General features: G+C 48.0%; 1 protein-coding gene across 2 annotated transcripts in view; it reads right to left on the reverse strand.

Moving 5' to 3' along the window:
- Positions 1 to 21147, reverse strand: part of LARGE1 (LARGE xylosyl- and glucuronyltransferase 1) — a 588827-nt gene that overhangs the window by 113079 nt on the left and 454601 nt on the right. For both annotated transcript variants that reach the window (XM_021081477.1, XM_021081478.1), the window contains exon 7: positions 13953 to 14057. In XM_021081477.1, coding sequence (XP_020937136.1) covers positions 13953 to 14057 — 105 coding nt within the window. The remainder of the gene's footprint in view (positions 1 to 13952; positions 14058 to 21147) is intronic.

The raw sequence follows: 21147 nt of genomic DNA on the forward strand, positions 1-21147 counted from the left end.
AAGTTTCCTCTTATGAAGGCACTAATCCCTTCCTGAGGGCCCCACCCTCTTGACTTCATCTAAACCTAATTACCTCCCAAAGGCCCCATTTCCAAATAGCATCACATTGGGGGTTAAAGCTCCAGCACAAATTTGGGAGGATACAATTCAGTCCATAGTCAATTCCTAATCATTAGCTATTCTGCTAATGAAATGAAAATACTGATTCTTCTGCAACACACAGACCATGTTCCCAGCACAAAAAGGCACACAAGCAACATTTACACATACTTAATTTTAAAATGGTTTACTTGTAAATACTAGTTCTGTTTTGTATCTATCTGACCTCTGACACATTTCTAAAACATAAAACAGTTAAAGTATGAAAAAACATTTAAAATACAAACACTTTAATATGGCAGTATTATTTCTTAGAATCTACTGCATCAGCAAGCAAAGATGACTATGAAGGATGTTTGCAAGTGGTATTGCTTCTAATTGGGGGGTGGAGAATCTAGGTACAACTAAAATACCAATTCAGAAGAAAATAAACAAATTATAGTATATTCATCAAATGGAAAAACTATGCAGTTCTTGAAAACAAAAAAGAGAATACTTTATGTATCAATGTAGAAAGATAACCAACACTTCATAGAAAGATAACCAACATCTCATCTTTAAATAAATGGAGTATTTAATAATTAAAAAGGAAACACACTTTCAGAAAGAAATAGATAATTATACATGTGGAAAGAGGAAAGACAAGACTATACTGCCAACTTCTGAAAGTGTCCTACTCTGGGGAATGGGATGGGGAGAGAGGGTTTCATGTATTAGTATATTTCAGTGGTATGCTGGTAAAGGTTTAACAACTGGATCTCTAGAAAGAAAGAAGAAAAGCATCTGATTTGTATTGTCTGCCCATGACCATGGTGTAAATACATCCATCACAGCAGATTTCAAGCTACTAATACAATGTTACTGATCAGAGCTGGGCAGAGAGACACAGTAGTACATCATTATGCACTGTTTCTACTATACAGACACACAGATACAAATAACCCTAGGAGCACAGATAACAGTAAAGTAATTAAGAAGTAATGAGTTTGGAGTGTTTGTTTTTAAAATTATTTAATAATAAGTTTAGATGATTTGATTTTTTTAAATGATTATTTTTTTCCATTATAGTTGGGATTTGACTTTTAATAGCAGCTGTGTTTAACAATGCAATCTCATAATTCCTGAAAACTTCATAATAGGTTCTCATAAGCCAAAGCTTCAATACATCACATCATTTCTATGCTATTTCTCCTTTACAACAAATACGGATATGGCTTGTTGTCAACATATAAAAAAATGTAGTTAAAGAAAAAGATCCTATTCTTTGGTAGTAATTTAGCACTCTTATAACACCCCGCGAAGTCTATAACAGAATCTTGAAAGCAACTGAACCACTCTTTCTGAAGCACCTACTGTGTGCAAGGTTTTTTGCAACAAAACAAAACAAACAAACAAAACTACGCTTCATGAACTTTCATATGGATGGACTCTTTATACCTAAGCGTATACTTAATACATGTACCTTAAGGTATCACCACTTCTCCCCTGAAACACCACCTAGGTATCAGGACGTGGGGGCTTTGCGGAACTGCTCATTACTCTCTCAACCCGAAGGCACAATGAGCCCTGCTGATGAAGGCTGCACACATATATCCTTGGGGTGATACACGTACCTGTACCGGCTGCAAGTACACTGAGGAATGAAGGTGAGCCTGTACTGGCTGCAGGTACACTGAGGAATGAAGGTGAATGTACAGGGTGGGAGCAGGCTGGGAAGAGTAAGCAGAAGTAGCTAACGAAGTGGGAGCAGGATTGGCGACAATGTGCTCAGATATTAAGAAAATGCTGCTGCCGTTATTTTTGTACAGTTCTATGGTATCTGTATCCTTTTATTTTTTCAGCCAAATGGTGACATTTCAGGATGTCATTTACACCAGATCAAAGGTTTATGTCTCTGCAAAATTCGTATGTTGGAAGGTTCATCTCCAGTGTGATGGTATTAGGAGGTGGTGCCTTTAGGAGGTAATGACGTCCTTCAGGTGAAGCCCTCATGAATGGGATCAGAGTCCTTATAAAAGCGACCCCGTAAAAGTTCCTTGCCCCTTCACTAGGAAGACAACCAACTATGAACCAGGAAGTGAGCTCTCATCAGCCACAGAATTTGCCAGCAACTTGATCCTGGACCAAAAGGTTCCCCAGAACCATGAGGAAAAAATTTCCATCATTTATAAGCCCCCCAGCCCATGACATTCTGCTATAGCAACCTGAAAAGACGAAGATAGCATCATTACCCTCAATTCACAGGAGAGGACACCAGAGACGGGGGAGGTGGCTTGACTGCCTTAAGTCCAGATGCACACGCAGTAAGTGACAAGCTCAGGATGAGCATCCCGTGTCCTGCTCTCCAACTTGACAGATGCAGCTATTCCAGTTCACCTGGACAACTGCAGGGGAAGCCTGGCTTGGCTCCTGGTGTCTTTTTGTGTTGTTTCCCACTATCAGGCATGCAGAAGCCTTGTGATTTACTTAACAAAGAGGGAGGAAGGGCCTTGAGGACCCAGGAAATAGAAAGACTCATTTATAAGGAAAACAGGTGAAAAGGTCTTTTGGAGAGAGAGGAGAGGTGGGGAGTGGTCTTTGTACACTTAGGGTCAGATTCTGGACGCCTTCAATCACATACATACACATTCTCACTAGTGAGGCTGTGCCAGGGGAAGAAAGCAATGACAGGGGGACTCTTCTAGAACCGTGGCTTTTGCTCAGGAGGGCGGGCCACAGGAAATCTTGCCTCTTTTTAGGATGCAGCTGGGAAAATTCTTTAGCAGCTCAGTTGAACTAGAGGCCCCCCACCAAGTCGGATAAGCAGGGGGTGCTCCCTCTTGGCTGCCTGGCGAGGCCACTTTAGAGGACCCACTGCTGCTAAAGGGTTAAGTGGGTTAAGTGCCCTGGGCTTGCTGATGGAAGCTTTTGGGCCGTGTTTGAACAGCCTGCGCTTCTGTTACTGAGAGATGAAAACGTGGCTCAGGGACTAGACAAACAGGAGACAAATAAAAAGGAAAGAGGATGCTGGGTGTGGGTGGTGTCTCCCTAGGGCATGGAGCGAAACTGTGCATCACTTAAACCTCCCCCACCCCCACTCCAGCCTGCCCGAGAAAGCTGATCTGCCTCTTCAGCATCCAGACAGTAGACCCACCCAGCTCCCAGCCTCAGTGCTGACCTGCAAGCCCCTCGCATCTCTCTACAGACGGCCAGCCAGGAGTCTCAGCTACCACTTCCTGAGGGTTTTCTGTTAGTCCGCTATTTCCATTCTTTTAATCTTTCCAGTCGTACTGTGAGTCTGTACTGACACCTCTATGGTACAGACGAAGGAAGTCAGGCCAAGAAAAACCAACCAAAACAAACAAACAAACAAAACCCCAAAGAAAAAAGATGAAGGGGAGTTCCTGTCGTGGCGTAGAGGAAATGAATCTGACTAGGAACCACGAGGTTGCGGGTTCGATCCCTGGCCTTGCTCAATGGGTTAAGGATCTGGCATTGCCATGAGCTGTGGGGTAGGTTGCAGATGGAGCTCAGATCTGGCGTTGCTGTGGCACTGGCATAGGCCGGCGGCAACAGCTACGATTAGACCCCTAGCCTGGGAACCTCCATATGCCGTGGTGTGGCCCTCAAAAGACAAAAAAATAAAATAAAATAAAAATAAGAAGAAAGATGAAGGGATTGGGCACTTTGGCACTTCCGGTATACTGGAATAGATTCTGGCATGGATTCCACAGGTGTCTCGATTCAATAGACAAACCATGTGCTGTGGCCCGACCTTGCCAAGTACTTCCACATGTGCTGCTCTGTAGTTTGGAAAATCCGCTCCACCCTCCGCCCGTACAGCCCTCCTGGCTCTGACGCCCTTTCTCAACACATCCAAGCAGGCCTCCACCCCAGCTCTCCATGGTGCCAACGTGCCCCTCCATCTCGGCCCCCCCACCACGTTGCATGTAGTTGTCCTTAATCTCCTGATCTTTGAGTCTACAGTGGACCACCTGTACAGGGTAGGCGCTGATGGTGGTGCAAGCAGAGACCACATCTTATGTTTTCTTTCCACTCCTGGCGCAGGGCCCCAGGTCAGGTGGCCAGTACCTTGAGAGGGCTTTTCCTATTGAAAGGGTAACCTCGTAAGACCTGCAATAATGGAATGTTGCCCAGCAGTAGCTCCCCACCAGGCCCAGAAAGATAGGAGGGCAGAAAGCTGGAATTCACGCATCCATTCAACAAATATTTAAGGGCCTTACACGTCCTGGATGGGGACACAGCAGTAAATAATACAAGAACCTTGCTCTTAAGGAGTCTGGTCCTTGTGAAGAAAAGCAGGAATATGTGTTTTCTCTTGCTGCCATAACAGACTACTTCTGCCACTTAAAACACATCCATTTATTATTTCACAGTTGTGTAGGTCAGAAATCTAGGGTCTGGGCTAGGTTCTCCGCTTGGACTCTCACAAGGCCAAAAGCAAGGTGTGGGCCAGCCTGGATCTTATCTGCAGCCTCTGGGGGAAAATCTATTCCAAGCTTATCGGGTCCGCTGGCAGAATTCAGTTCCTTGCGGCTATAGCACCGAGCTTCCCGCTGCCTTACCGACTGTCAGCTGGGGGCCTTTCCTGGCTCCTAAAGGCTATGTGCATTTCTCCTCACTTTGTCTTCTCTGTCTTCAAACTAGGGATGGCACCGTGAGTCTTCCTCACGCTTCAAATCCAAATTCCCTCCTGTAACATCTGTTCTGCTTCCCGGTGGAAGAAGGATTCCTGCGATTAGACTGGGCCTATCGGATAATCCAGGATAATCCCCCTATTTTAAGGTCCACAATTACAGCTGCTAAGTCTCTCCTGCCATGTAACATAACGTAATCACAGGTTCCAGGCATTAGGGCAGAGTCATCCTTGGAGGGGCCGCTCTGCCTACCCCACAGGCAGCAGGGGAGTAATCAAATTTTTCTTTGATTTTCAGCCTTGTTTTTTTTTTCTTTTCTGGCTGCCTGGCGGCATATGTAGTTCCCAGGCCAGGGATCAGAGCTAAGCTGCAATTGTGACCTAAGCCAAGGCTGTGGCAATGCCGGATCCTTAACCCACTGTGCCGGGCTAGGGGTTGAACCTATATCCCAGTGTTCCCAAGATGCTGCTCATCCTATTGCACCACAGCGGGAACTCCAGGCTTGATATTTTTATTTGATTTCTCTATTTTATAGTGTTGATGAAGAAGAACAAAGCCAAGTCAGCGGACAGAGGGTGCAACTTCAGAAAAGATGGTCAGGATAGGCCAGCATGAGGAAATGACCTCCAAGCAGGCGGAAGGAAGAAATGGGACAGGTGGGGGCAGCTGGAGGAAGAACAGAGCAGAGGGCTGAGGCCCCGGGCCAGTCAGGAGGCCAGCGCGGCTGAATGGGAGCGCCCAGGGAAGAGCAGGAGCCACAGGTCAGAGACTTAGCCAAGGGAGCCCAGGAAAACTCTTTCCTCAGGATGCTGAGTGTTGCCACGATTCACTCTGAGCTACTGGTGAGCCTTAAAAATTCTAGAGCTAAGGCGGTAGGGGGTGGGCAGGACCAGAGGCTTGGCTCTAAGCTTAGTCAGGGTGCTCCGAGGGCAGCGAGGGAAGAATCCGATGGCATCTGAATTGGACCGGGAAAGAACTAATATCCAACACTTATTGATCCAGATACCGTTCCACTTTTCCAATATTTCATTTCCTCCTCAAAGCAGCCCCTACTAGGTGGGAACTCTTCTTGTCCTGATCTAACCAAAGAAACAACTACTATTTATTTATTTATTTTTGCTCTTTAGGGCTGCAACCACGGCATATGGACGTTCCCAGGCTAGGGGTCGAATCAGAGCTGCAGCTGCCAGCCTATACCACAGCCACAGCAATGCAGGCTGTGAGCCTTGTCTGCAGGCTACACCACAGCTCACAGCAATGCCAGATCCTTTGCCCACTGAGCGAGGCCAGGGATCGATCCTGCAACCTCATGGTTCTTAGTCGGATTCGTTTCTGCCGCACCATGACGGGAACTCCAGAAACAACTATTAATTGCCCAGAATCATGGAGCCAGGATTGGAACCCAGGAGAGTTCATCTCTAGAACAGAGGCAATACTGTCCTGTGACAGGAAGATGAAACAGGCGCTCCAGCAGCACAGGGGGACCAACAGGGTAAGAGGCCGGACATCCTGCCATCTCTACCTTTTACTGATGACAACAGGCAACTGCTGCTACATTTACTGAGCGCTGACCACATGGCCCAGTCTGGTCTCATATGAAGTGTACCCTTTCATCTCGCGGGCTCACAACAATAGTCCCTTATGAGAAACAACAGCCATCTCCATCTCCCGTATCAATACACTTGGGCTCAGGGAATCAGCAACGTGCCGGGAGCTAGGAGTGGTAAGACCCCAGAAGAGAAGACGAGGATGCCGCATTCATTTTCTCAGGTATTGAAGGGGCCATCAGGTGGAGCAGGGAGCAGATTTATTCCGTGTGAACCCAGCAGGCGGCACTAAAGCCAGAATTCCAGTTCAGGAGGAGACGTGGATAAGCTTTGGGTAAAACCACCGAACTTCGAAAAAAGTGAAGTGGAGAGAAGGAGCCAGACAGAAGGATTGCTGAGCAGACTTTCGGAGGGTTGACTATTCCCTGTGAGCAGAGAGCTCTTCTCTGTGGACCTCGGGGGGAATCCCAGGCATATGGTGGCTTTGCATGTGAGTCAGCCTACTGAACACCTGCAGCACCTTGAATGATGACTCTCCAGGGGACAGAAGCCCTTTTCAGGACGGGCTAGAACGATGAAGAGTATTCCCGCACCCCACATGGTCCCACTGCACATCCATCCGATGCGTGTACACAAGTACGTAACCTACCAAGCCTGAAACTAATACGACTTATGAAACAAGGTGCTTTGGGACCATAACTTAATAATTGACACTGAACGTGGAATACAAAACAAGAAAAGATGGTATTTACTTCCTGCAACTGGAAGACTTGCTCACTAGTTTAGAAACCTTCTCATGGATGGCTAATGCCACTCCAGGCATCTGGATTGCCCGTTTCCCAACAGAACCTTCCTACTTGGCAGCCGCCAGACTGAAGACAACTCTGTCCCAAGCATTATGTTTTTGTAGCCAAGCTAGGGCACTGTATTGATTTTTGAAATTATATTGTAGACAGTGTAATACAGGTAATCTTTGAATTTTACTCCAGGATGCTAACAGGGGTCCTCAAAAACAGTCGGTACAAAAAATGGGGCAAGGCCGTTGCCTGAATGAATGGAAGGCGTTTTCATTATTTCTGGAGCTGACCCTACGTTGAGAACTAAAATGACGTCAAATAAAAGGACACAAAGATCAGGCTAACTCAGATAACACTCGTCCAGAGATAAATACAAAGTCTGTGCGTTAGGCTCAATAAATCTACTACAGGAGTAGGGAATTGGGAACCTTTGGCTGAACAGTAATTCATGGAGCTTTTCCGCTGAACTCAAGTTCAACTGGAACTTGATGTGCAAGCGGCCGTGAAAGTCTGTCCTAGGAGGCTAGTGTGCATCAGAACATGGAGGGAGCATGTTTAAAATTGTGGTTACCTGCCCCATCTTTCAAGATTCAGATTCAGCCTCTCCAGGTTAGGGCCTAAAAAGTGACATCATTAAGTAGGCATTGTGAGTAATTCAGAAAAGGGGGCTGAAGTGTCCAGGTAGAGGTGGGAGCAGCCTCTGATATAAAGAGCCAGAGGGTGTCATTTGAACGAGACTGTCACCCTCAAAGAGAGAAACTGGGGCTACCTAGAGGGAGCCCACCAATCAGGATAGTAAAAGCTTTAGAGCCATCTCACACCCACTCCTTCACGTAGAAAGCAAGCTTTGGAGGGTGGCTGGCTACAAATACTTAACGACATACAAAATGTCTATGTCTCTACAGTAGAAAAAAGAATGAGAACCAATAGTACAAAAGACAGTAAACATTTCTATTAGGTGTGGTACCAGATGAACCCTTCCTAGAATGTTAAGCATCTTTCATAGTGATTATTCTACAAACTCCATTTGAATACTTCATTGCCAAGAGCCTGGGATACTGAGCTCAAAAAGTGACGATCCCCGTCCCCAGGGATTATTAGTACAGGGGCAGGTTTTTGTTCCCCCAGACTTGTCTCCATAGTTCTAGGATCAAGGAAGAGTAAGGAATGAGACTGAGTTTAACAGCTTTACTTTGGGACTTTCCAGGACCTCTAAGAAGCCAACATTCAATCTGAATCTCCAAGGAAGGGATACATGCCAATTTCTCAACCGTGTCTGTCCACAGTCTCTGAGCACATGTTACCATCTCCTGCAACGTCTCCTAGAATTAGTCTAGAAAATGCTGATCCAGGGATATTGCAGGGCTGACGTTCAGCTCTGCATCCCCATCATGCTAGAGGCTCAAGTCATACTCAATTTATTGGTGGGTACACAAACTCTCCTCTATTAGACAATCATCTTTTTGAAGGAAGGTTCTTGGTATTACATTTTTAAAAAATCATTTTTTGCCCCAAATAATGGGCACTCAGTGCCACATCCTGAATGCACAAACTACATTTACATCTGCTTTCTCTGGATGCAATTACTATAGACAGAAATCATCCAATCACAAGACACATTCAGAGCATGAAGAGATCTTGGCTCTTGACCCAAGAGCCAAGGGTGGCTCATGGGAATGAAAAGACTTGCCTAGGGCTGCAGAATGCCAGGGGTCAGAGGCAGAGCAGAGGCTAGGCCTACATCCCACATTTCCAGGGGTCCCAACTGAAGCTGTTAATGGTTCTTGAGCAAGCTGGCAAATATTGGCTCTTTTAATCCCCACCATGGAGTGTGACTTTACCAAGAATCACCTTCCACGTACTTCTTCACGGCCCAGTTTGCTCCAGCCTCAGAGGTGAGCCCGTCCTTGAATGTCCCCGTTTTGTGGTTCTGCAGATAAAAAGATTTCCTCGAGAAATCCTCCCTCCCTAGAGAGCCAGGCCTCCCTCTGCCTGAATGTGGCCTAATTTGGGGACTGAAAGGAACAGGATGCATTTGTTTTACTTTTAAGTTGTTTCCTAAAACACATGCTCTGATTAATATCAGGTCCTTAAGACATCTCAGGGAGGTACTTCTGCTCGTGAGGAATCCCTGCGATCCTGACAAGCCTCTTGTCAACACGCCACCTTCTTCCCACTGGTTGGTCTTCCCCCACTCCTTCTCGAATCATCTGCTCCTTTCAGCTCTCTTCTCCCCGCTCTTCTTTGCTGGTGTTTGTTTTTAAGATATTCATCGTCAGCAGCATGCACTGAAGTGGGCTGAATCTTAAGAAGATGATCATAATCTGGGTGTTATTTGTTTGTTTGTTTTCAAAGTCCTGCAGCCAGCTGAAGGCTGAGTGAAGGACAGCTGCTTGCATCTAGGAGATGACGAATACAGAGAAGAGTCCAGAATGTGCAAGGACGGGGGAGTCCCCCTTTATTACACCCGAACGGTTCTGGCAAGGACCCTGCGCTGGCCTCTGCCGGGTCATCCACAGCTGCTTTGGTTTAGCCACTCCCTTCATATGGAATTAAGTTGTACACCGCTCTAGTAAGACGGGCGTAGGAGAAGGGAGAGAGGTGGGCAGATCTTTCCTCATCTTTTAGGGCCCTGGGGGCTTTGTGCAAGCAGATTGGGAAAGGGAGGGGGAAAAAAAAAAAAAAAGCAAAGAGCAAGGGGAAACTGGCTAGCTCTTCCAGGCAAATGTCTCCCATCTAAGACAATTCCAGGAATTAACAAAGATGATGCCTGTAACATGTCTAGCAGGATGCCTGGTGGATGCAGGGGAATCTGATACACGGGGCTGAACCTGAATTCCCTGAAAATAGACATTTGGCTAGCCTGTGCTCAGGAGGAGGAGAAAAACAACAAATTCCAAAAGCATTTGGGTTGCCCAGAAAAACAACCAGTTCCAAAAGCACTTGAGCGGCCCACTTCAGTTCATGTTGCTGACGGCCAACATCTTAAAAACAAACACCCTGCAACCAGGCTACCACCTGGGAGCCTCAGGGCGGGCCCTGGGCTCGAACTACCATTCTCAGATCACTGACAACCCAGGATGAGGAGGACAGCTGGATAACCTTTCTGAAGGTACCAAGTTGAAAAGCGACAAGGTCATGTCTCAAAGACAGATCTTTCAACGCAAACATCTCATGCTTTTTCTGGGAAGTTCCAAAGTAGAATGCAGCTGATATACAAAATAAAATTGTCTTTTTCTTATGAAATAATATGAAAAGCTAACCTTTTTTAGGTAGTGCAGAGATTAAAAGCTGCAAGGTGGCTGTGTTATATTTGGGGCAAAGCAAAAAAAAAAAAAAAAAAAAAAAAGACAACTGGTACTTTCTGACCCAGGGGCTTAGGAGACCTTAGCAAAAACCCTAGTCAAACAGTAACCATAGTTTTTTTTTCCCCCCCTTTTTTGGCTGCCCCATGGCATATGGAGTTCTTAGGCCAGAGATCAGATTTGAGCTACAGTTGCAACCTACAGCAATGCTGGATCCTTTAACCTGCTGTGTCGGGTTCGGGGTTGAACCTGTGTCCTGGCGCTGCAGAGACACTGCCAATCCTGTTACGCCATAGCGGGAATTCCCACGGTTTCCCAATCCCTGATAGAATAAGCAGCAGAAAAATGCAACTGGACACTGGCTAAGCTCATTACACAAGTCATCTCATTAATCCTCCCGCACTAGGTGCTGTTGTTACTGTTTCTATTTTATAAGGGAGAGAAATAAGGTTCGAGGTTAAGCAACTTGTCCAAGCTCCCAGCGACTAAATGGCCCTGTTGCAGCCTAACCCGGATCTGCCTCGGCCTCCCAGAGCCAAGCGGAAGGCTCAGCACGGGGCTGGAGATGCCCTGAGATTTCAGGGGAGCAGCTTCCCTCCAGGGGAGTCCTCCATTTCCACGAGAACCTAAACGTCTGGCTGACTCATCCGCTGATGTGTGGAGCAATCCTCAGTCTTAAAATAACAAATCCCCATCATGAAAGTCAATGCGTTTCGATGTCGCATAAATCCTTTTCTAATGATCACTTGGTGTCACAGGCTTATTTAAATGGACACATCGCTTCTAACAGGGCTTTTTCCCATCTGCTCTGCCCTTTTAGAAGCAGCAAGAAGGGAAGTAACTCACAGCCTCGGCATATCAAGTAGTTGCTGGAGAGGGTTTAGGAACCTGTGTGTCTCCTGACCTCGTGTTCGGAGACAGATGGGGAGGAGGAGAGGACATGCCGCTTGGGTTATACTAAATTCCCCGGGGGGCAACATTCTTCTCCCCCCTGCAAACCAGGATTGAAGACCGGTGGTTTTTGTTTGATGCTGACAACCATGACCCCGATGCTGTGTCCTGGAGGCGCTGCCATTTGTCTCCATGTGACATTTTCTGTCATTCCATGGTGTGGAAGACAGGAACGAAACACACCAGGGTTCACCTGAGACGCCCCTCCCCTCCTCCCACCTGATGAACGGGGGTCTCTCCAGCTTTACAAAAGCCTGGAGCGAATGTGCTGGAATCCGGGCACAGGAGATCAACACGGGGAGCTCATCTGCTGACCAAAAGCAGCACAGGAAGCCCTCTCATTGGCCCATTGTTGGTCCCCAAAGGGTCTGTCCTCAAATGCACTGAGAAAACAGTTCCTGAGAAGCTCGCTGGAAGTGGAGACAGGGCGCCCTGTTTTATCGAGACCTTCTGCTCTAGAAACTTCCTGGAGGCTTTCTATGGGGCAGAATCCTGGGCCCGTCCCTAGACCTTTCAAGGGGCAGAGTCCACATTTTTAAAAAGTATGCTTGATCTTGGAGTTCCCACTATAGCACAGCAGGTTAAGAACCTGACTGTAGTGGCTCAGGTTGCTTTGGAGGCATGGGTTTGATCCCTGAGCTGGCACAGTGGGTTAAAAGGATTCTGTGTTGCCAAAGCTATGGTGTAGGTCACAGCTGTAGCTCACATTCAATCCCTACCCTGGGATCGTCTATATGTGGCAGGTGCAGCCACAAAATTAAAAAAAAAAAAAAAAAAGTGTGCTTGATCTTGAAGTCATTGAAGTTCAAGCTAGGAAGGTTAATAGTTAACAGCTGGCTCCTTCCTTAACAGACTATAGCCTTCAACTCTCTAAGCCTGAGTTTCCTGGGTATAAAATAGAGACAAGAACAGCATCTGCCTCGTGAGGTTACTGTGAGGATGAGAGTAACATCTAGAATGCACCTGGCCAGGACTGAGCTGGGCACAGCACCTGGCCAGGACTTAGCTGGGATGCAGAGGCACTGCCTTACCCATTATTATCACACAGAAATACCTTCAAACCAGCTGCTGCTCTGAGCCCCTCCAGGCCCCCTCCCTGAATCTAGGGCCTCTCAGGGACTCCCCAGAATTCCCCATTATCCAGCAACTCAAAGGTTAATGCCCAGCACAGCAGGGGAGCCTGGAGGAAGCAGCTGTGAGTCTCTGAAGGGCTGACTTCAGTTGCAACCCCTGCAGGTTGTAAGGCCTGGTCGGGGTGACAGGGGTGTGGGGGGAATCATATCCTTTGAGAAGTGCCTGGATGCTCTGGCAAATGTCAGCTGAAGAATGCTCCCCAACTTCAACACAAGGCTCCCTGACCTTTGGCTGCTCAAGACATTGGCCCTGGACCTTTCTTTCCTTGTCCTATTCCAGCTTTGACCCCACTCTGACCTCATCTCTGAACTTTCCGTTCTGGATGGTTGACTCTCATCCTTTTTCCCGTGGTCTCTTGGGGCGCTGTGTTTGCAAGTTAACCTCTCTGGAATCCGGCCCTCCGGTCTCAAAGTTGGCTCCGGCTCTTTCCATGAGACTGACCTTAGCCTCCAAGACAGGCTACCCCCTGTCACCTTTAGGTGGCACCATCCCTCAACTCAGTACAACTGGTCTTGGCCTGACCTACAACACTGCTCCCCGCACATCAAGTTCTAGTCCTGACTCAGATAATGGGGCTGCATCCTTTGAGAACAGGGCACCAAAGCAGTGCAAAGAGGACGGAGAGACAGGACCCAGAGGCATTTCGAAAGTAGACAGCGGCAGGACCAGGGCTTAAGGAGAGGGAGGATGCTCTCATTTCTTTCTTTATATGCTCCCCGAGGTCATGGGCTGTGTCTGGTGCACGAGCATAGGGCCTGGTGCACAGAAAGCATTAGACAGATGGGCGCCAAAGAATGAATAAAGGAATGAAGGAACGTGATTGAGAGAGACAGAAAGAAAAGAGGAGGTGCATGTTTGGGGTTCGTAGCAAGGTAGAAAATGGATTTGACCTCAGACACATGGTTTTGGGGGCTGTGCTACTCCTACTAAGTACCAATCACCAAACATTTCTGCCCTCTCTCCTCCCTGGCACATGACCGGGTTGTACTTGGCCACACCCCCTGAAGGTGGGCCTGACCACATGACATGCTTTAGCCAGTGAAATGTCAGCAGAAATGATGTCACTTCAACCAGAAACTTTAAGAGTCAAGAGGACATCGTATACTTTCCTCCCCACACTAGGCAGATGAATCCTAAATGCCAACAGCGCGCATAGATCCAAAGTCTACATCGATGGAGCCAAGGAACCTATAGGTCACGCTCATAAAGATGCCCAGCTGCATCTGGGATGGAAGGTCAGGCAGGAGAGGGGCTTTCTGGTGGGACCACGACCGCCAGGGCCCAGGAGCTGCAACCGTAAGCAAGAACCAGAGGGCCATGGGCTTATATGCCGACCACTGCAGAACGCAGACAACCAGGTGGCCTTCTCCGATGCCTTGGCCCACCTCCCTGCCCTGACGAAGGATCCCAGAGTCCCCACATCACCCTTTGCACGCCCTCCCTGCCCCTTCCCCAGCCAGCCCCCAACCCCCCATGACTTACCTGTGTTGTAACCCCTTCCAAGGGCAGGCCAAGGGCGGTGATTTTTCCACAGGTTTCCAAGGTACCAGTCACTCTGGTTCTCCACCAGGCCCAGGACCTGCTGACCTGTCAAGTACAGAGAATGCAAGGGTCTTAAAAGAAGCCAAGCCACGTGGGACCGTGAGGACTGAGCCGGAGACACAACAACGGTAAATCATCACAATATAGCTTTCGTTACTGGGAGCCCTTAGGAAGTGCCAGGCCCTGATCCAAGTGCTTAACTTGTATGAACATATTTAATTCTCACATGTAGGCAGCCCACCCATCTTCAGCATCTCTATTTTATAGGGAAGAAATTAACTTGCCCAGGTCACCCAGTTAATCTGTGATAAAGTCAGAACGCCAAAATATTCCTTTATCCATCTATCCATCCATCATCGTCATTCATCCATCCGTCATCCTCATCCAGCCACCCATCCTTCATCCATCCCTCTATCCTCATCTATCCACCCGTCATCTTCATCCATCCACAGATCCATCATCCACATCCATCCATTTATCCATCCATCCATCCATCTACCCCTCATCCTCATCCAGCCACCCATCCTTCATCCATCCATCCTCATCGACCTATCCATCCATCCATATATCCCCACCCACCCCATCCATCCCTTATCTCATGCAATCCATTTATTTACTGACATGCTCTTCTTTAAATGTTCCAGTTCCCTATTTACCAATGTATATTAATTTACTGGCTTTCAGGGAATGAGCTGAGATAATTATCTCAAAGAGGAAGAAAGGACCCTTGGGTGATGAGAAGGGAGCCCCCGGAGAAGGGCGACCTTCTCAGGGCATTTTTACTCTCAGACTCACTTCGTCTTGTGTCAACAAGCATCCTGTCAAGGCAGGAGTGTTTTCTAGAGAGTAATTGCTTCTCTGTCCCCAGAGCTCGGCTCTGATGTTGGCCTTGCTCTCTAGTGTACCAAGGCCAACATCAAAGGTGAGTCAGGTCTCATTCAGTTTCTTAGCCTCTTAGCACCTCACGTGCCCCAATTTCTTACAGCGTTAATATTTCTGGACCCAGGCCTTCTAAGTAGGGTCGGTAGGCATCAGGATCAACTCTCTTCTATTAGAAAACCCTATCGTGTTGTGTGCACAAGGCATTCTCTTCCAACAAGTATCAGCCACACTTTACGGACTAGGAAACTAAGGCTCACGTAGGACCATAATTTGCACAACTAGCAATGAAGCCAGGATATGAATGTGTATTTATCCACCACCCAGATTCTTTGCACTTTCTCAAGGCATCATGGCTTATCTTTATGACAAACGTTTCAGGTAGAAATTATAAATACAACTTTAGAGGAAGAAAACAGAGGCTAGGAAGGTTTAAACAACTTGCTAAAGGTCACAGGACTAACAGCCACTGACTCCCATGGCTAAGTGATGCCTTCTGGAGCTAAAATCCTTAGAGTGCTGGCCAGTCTGAGTAAGAAAGCCCTTTCTGAGCAAATGAGAGCCCAGCAGCAGGTGAAGAAAACACAGTGGCTCTCCTGGAACACCACGCTGGGTGACATAGAACTTCCTTGGTGCGATGACAGCTCCCTGAAATGATGGTGCGTGGGTTTGGTGTAATTTATTTGATCCATTTATCGAGCTCCCATCTAAATCATCATCCCGGCACAAATACATAAATTAGAGGCATAGGAAAAATACTACCACCCACTTTGTCATTGTATATGATCACATCCAAAACGTGTAGAATCCCTCAGAAAAAACAGATCACCAATTCAGGAAGGGCGAGAGCCAATCAATTCCGCAGGCAACAAGCTTGGGATGTTCGCGCAAAACAGTCAGCAGCGAAAGGCTCAGTGCCCTCGGCAGAGAAAGCTGTCTGCTGAGTCCTGATGCTGTGACCCCATCGGGGAGCCCGTTTCATAACCTCCCTCCGAGGCTGGGACACAAAGGGGATGTGGGGTCTTGGGGGAGCCGGCTCACTGTTACTAATGACTCCTGGTTGGCATCACCCTGGTTTTTTGTTGTTGTTGTTGTTTGTTTGTTTGTTTTTTGTTTTTGGCAAGATGAAAGAAGGGTGTCACGAGCTCAGCACTGGCAAAGGGGGATAAGCTTTCACTGAATTGAGGGCGGCCGTCTGAGTTTCAGGAAAGATCATCTTCCTCTCCCTGAAAGTCCAAATTCCACCTGCTGGCATTCCAGGACTTGGGCTCCACCTCAACCGACTTCTTTAGATGCATGTTCTAATAGCCTCACGGAAATGCCTACTTCTGCTGCTTGTTCCCCACCTCTGGTCTGGCTCATATTGTTCCCCCTTGGTGGTAGCAGCCCTTGGCCCTGCCAATGCCCTCCAGTGATCCCTTCAAGCCCATCTCTGGCATGGAGATACCTGTATCCCCACATTAGCTGGGGGACATCTCTATACAGCGTTTCCTCCCGGTATTTCTGCCATCAGCTGACTTATGTCCTGTCAGTGGCAGAATGAGTGAGATTCAGGCATATACACACCTCGTCTGCGAATGTCCGCCTCTCCAAGGGCAAGGACGACGTAATACCTAAGACACTAGGAGGCACTAATAAATGCCTGCTGAAGAAATGAGGTCAGGGTGTAACTCTCTCCTGATGGGAGTACACTTTGGATGTATTAGCATCCCCCCATTTCTGAGGCTAGAAAGCATCTCACCCTCTCCCCTCTCCCCATTCACCAACAGCAACGCGTTCTCTGCAAAGATGGGAAGTGGCACCAGAAACCACTGGTAACTTCTGAAAGCATTTTTTATATCAGTTGCTCCACTGAAGGCTTCGACTCAAGGTCTTCACCTCCAGAGAAGATGGAGTGTGCCTGGTTAACCTGAAGCCGCGTTATCTCAAAGAATAACACCCCAATTCTCCTTCTCTCAATTTGCACCCAGGACTCCATTTCTCATGACAGTGGCGAGGAGCCCCTTTCCACATGCCAGTCCTCTCGAAGGTCAAGCAAACAAAATCCTTAATTAGCAGCAACATGACGATTTTAATATCCAGTGGTTGAGAAGGCAAAATAACAAATAGCTACTAAGACTCCATTTTGCTTTTTTGGGTGAACTCATTCGTTGCTCTGTCGATGGTTAGAGTCATAGCTGGGCTTTGCCAGTGGGCTTGTGAGTAGCCTGGGCTAACTGCTCGGTGCCTTCCCCCTGCAGAGCACTGTGTCAGCAGACAAAGAGTCCCCTGCAGCATAGTAGCCAGAGGGCAAGACTGGAGTCAGCCTACCTGGTTCCAATCCTGAGCCCTGCCACTGCGGAGCCGTGTAGCCTTGAGAAAATTCCGTAACCTCTTTCTGCCTCAGAATCTCAATGTTGTGACTTCACATGTTTAAATGACTTCATAGGTGTTAAGGGTTGACCACAGGGGGGTGGACCATATGAAGTGCTATATAAGTAATAGCTCTTAAACATCATCATTTAGGAGTTCCCACTGTGGCTCAGCGGTAACAAACCCGACTCGTACCCATGAGGACTGGGGTACAGTCCCTGGCCTTGCTCAGTGGGTCAGGGATCTGGCATTCCCATGAGCTGTAGTGGAAGTCACAGATGTGCCTCCGATCCTGTGTTGCTGTGGCTGTAGTGTAGGTGACAGCTGTAGCTCCGATTCGACCCCTAGGCTGGGAACTTTCATATGCTGTGGCTGTGGCCCTAAAAAAAAAAAAAAAAAAAAAAGGGCTGCCCTACATGCAGCCCTAAAAAGACTCCCCCCGCCTCCAAAAAAAATCAGCATTTAAGCTCCTCTGTCAGCTTCGGAAAGACAGCAAGCCCGTCCACGCGGTTTTCTTTTTGGAGTCATCCAGCACAACCACCAGGTCCCCTAGAACTTTGTTTCTCCCAGTGTGATCTGAGGACCAACTGCTGCAGAAACACCTGGGCTGCTTGCGAAAAGCGTAGGTTCCCAGGCCTCAGCCTCAAAGTTAATGGTGCCCAGAAGGCCGCTTCCCCTTACATCTCTGGTTCCCGGAAGGAGGGGTCTTCCTGGCTTCTTGCCCTAACCCTTTCTCTCCCCCAAGGGTATGGAAGGAGTGGCCTGACCTGGTGAGTTGCAGAGAGAACTGAGTTTAGGTAGCTTGGCCCCTTCCCTCCCTCCTCCTCCCAAGAGGCTGAATCAGGACAGGACAGGACAGGCCCCCTCTGGACCAGGCTTCGGTCGTCCCACGCTTTCTGTGACTGGGTGGGCGATTCCAATTCTGGGGTTGGTGTTATGAACAGCGACCACACAGGCGCATCTAAGTCAAACCCTCCAGTTTAAATCCATCAGCAAAATAAGGTGACATTCTGTTCTTACTCTCTTATCTCTAAGCATCTGGGAGTGTGGAGGTTAAATCATGTATTCATGTACTAATACATGAATAAATAAGAATTCTGGCCACCTGGTCTAGTAAACACCTTAAAAAAAATCCCCAGGTAATTTGGATGCACATTCAAATTTGAGAATTAGGGAGTTCCCAATGTGGCTCAGAGGAAACGAATCTGGCTAGTATCCATGAGGATGCACCTGGCCTCGCTCAGTGGGTCAAGGATCCCACATTGCTGGGAGCTTATGGTGTAGGTCGCGGAAGCGGCTCCAATCTGGCGTTGCTGTGGCTGTGGTTTAAGCCAGCAACTACAGCTCCAATTCGATCCCTAGCCTAGGAACATCCCTATGCCATGCGTGTGGCCCTAAAAAGACAAAAAGGCAAATAAAATAAAATTTGAGAATTATTCTGAAAGCTCTATTCCTGCTTCAGTTAGTGGCAAGGTGCCCTTGCAGAGCTACGAGCATCCAATCAACTCATGTGATGTCTAAATCTAGCTCATCAACCAGCAGAACTTAATGGCAGCCTCCAGCGCTACACGTCTTGAGTACAGTAAAGTGGTGAAGCATGTGAAAGGCAGAGCCAGACTGCTTGGGTTCAAATCCTGGCTAGCAGCTGTGTGACCTTGGATAAGTTACTTAACCTCTCTGTGCCATTTTTTCATTCATTACTTATGGGGAATTAACAAAGAGGGCTTATCTCAGAATTAACTTTTTTTTTCTCTAGGCACAAGTTAATTTCTGAAAACCTAGCTGTGTTCTTTGCTTATGCAAACATCCTTACTAACAATGCCCAGAAAACAGTAAAATGTTCAGTAGGAATCTGCCTGTATCGTTACAGCCGGAACTCCCTGGCCCTTTATTCTCTCCCATCAAGCATATGCAGTCCCCTCCCTTTCTCAGCTGCCAGAATCCTTACTCTGCCCAGACTTTGGTTCAGTTTAATATCGACCGCAGGTTTTCTCTGTGTCAGATACCACACAAAATACTAAGGAATCACAGATAAATAAAACATAGCCTGCATCCCAGAGGCAGTTAGGAGAAAGATAAACCCTTATGAAGCAGCGAGCTACTGGCAATGACAGGAACGCTGATAAGTCAGGGGAATGGTGGGCAGGGAATAAGGGATTCTCTGGGGAAAGCGGGTGAGGTCTGCTTCCTGGCTCCCTGGTGGCACCTTCCACGGCCCCCGCTGCACCACAGGCCACACCTGCCCCTTCCACACAGACCTCCAAGCTCCCAAGCTTCCCCGGGAGCTGTGTGACCATGATGCTGTCCAGCAACACCCTCCCAGGCACAGGGTCCAGGAACAGCACGCAGGAGACAGATTATCTTTCCCAGCTCATCGGCCAGGTGGCACCTACAGCATGGTCTCCAGAGGTCAAAGTCTAAAGCCTTCATCTTGATGATGCAAACACATCCTGGGCTTGCCACCCGTCATGAGGAAACATCCCAGGGACTCCTCTTGGGGAGGTGACACAGGATGCGGGTGTGCCGTCTCTCTCGGCACCGGGCTCCACCTGTCTCCGCTTCTTAGGAGGTATCACAGGAAAACACTCTGACAAACAGGAAAGGCTTTGTCATTGTTCTCTGGGCTGGCCCTGTGGCTGTGATTAAGTGCACTGTTTCTCGTCTTCCTTACTCTAGGCACAAGTTAACTTATGAAAATGAAGCTGTCTTCTTTGCTTATTCATACATCACCACTAACAGCCAGACAAGAGCGAACAAGCTTGCTATTCTGCTGGGGCCCTGGTGTCGGTGTCACGAGCCAGCAGACGGATGGCTCAGACTGGGAGCTCCCCCAGCTCCCTCCTTCTGCAGCTTTTGGCTCAAGGCAGGGCTCCTGCCATTCAGAAGGTGGGGGCCCCAGGGGGAGCAGAGTGATGCTTCCATGTGGAACCTGAAACTTGGTACCTTCCAGGGGGGTACCTTCACCCACCAGGTATAGGAAGCCAGCATGGTAAAGTCAAAAGACAAAGGGTTTTCAAACCAGGCAAAACAGGGTTCTAGCCCCAGTGCTGTATGGCTTGACCAAGGCACAACTTCTCTGTGCCTCAATTTCTTTATCAGCACAAGGGCAAGAACAGAATCTCCCTCCTGCTTCCAAGAATGGATGTGCAGATCAAATAAGGTGATACGTGCAGAGCACCTGGCTCATGTTAGATGCTCAGCGAAAGGCTTTTCTCTTCTTTCTTTTTGTGATGGTCACCGTTCATGAGGTCTAAGTTCTCCTATTCAAGCACTGACACCAGCTGTGTAGACCAGACTCTACAAATTTTGGCTGACTGCTCCCCCAGCTGGCCCTTTCTTGTCCCACTGAAACTTTCCAAAGCCTTTAGCGTCCGTGCCACTCGTCTCCTGGCTGTTCTATTCCCTCTGAACATTCCCTTCCTGCCTCCTTCATGGGGCTCCCCACTCTCTGCCTCCCGTTCAATGCTGTGCTCCCCAACGCCTGTCCATTTCATGATTTTGCTTCCTTGCCTTGAGAAGTTGAAGGCTCCTGGGGCCCAGTGTCGTGTGGGTGGGTGGGTGGGTGGGTGGATGGATGGATGGATGGATGGAAGGATGGATGGATGGATGGATGGATGGATAAAGGAATGAACAATAAATATCTACAAACCACCATCCCCCTCCTTGTGCTCTTCATCTTATCCCTGGATGACGGGATCTACTCCAGCGCTTTTGAATATCACTTATAAGAAGGTAATCACCGCTCTCCATCTCCAACGACTTCCCAGAGCTTCTCGCTTTTCAATCCAGCGCTCTGCTCACCATCTCCAGTGGCCCTTTCACAGTGACCGTCAACTCAAACGGATCCAAATCACATCTGCAATTTACTCCTTCAACATAGTGGTCTGACTGCTGCCTATCCCGT

This window comes from Sus scrofa, unplaced genomic scaffold (genome assembly GCF_000003025.6).
Source record: "Sus scrofa isolate TJ Tabasco breed Duroc unplaced genomic scaffold, Sscrofa11.1 Contig1878, whole genome shotgun sequence".
NCBI lineage: Eukaryota > Metazoa > Chordata > Mammalia > Artiodactyla > Suidae > Sus > Sus scrofa.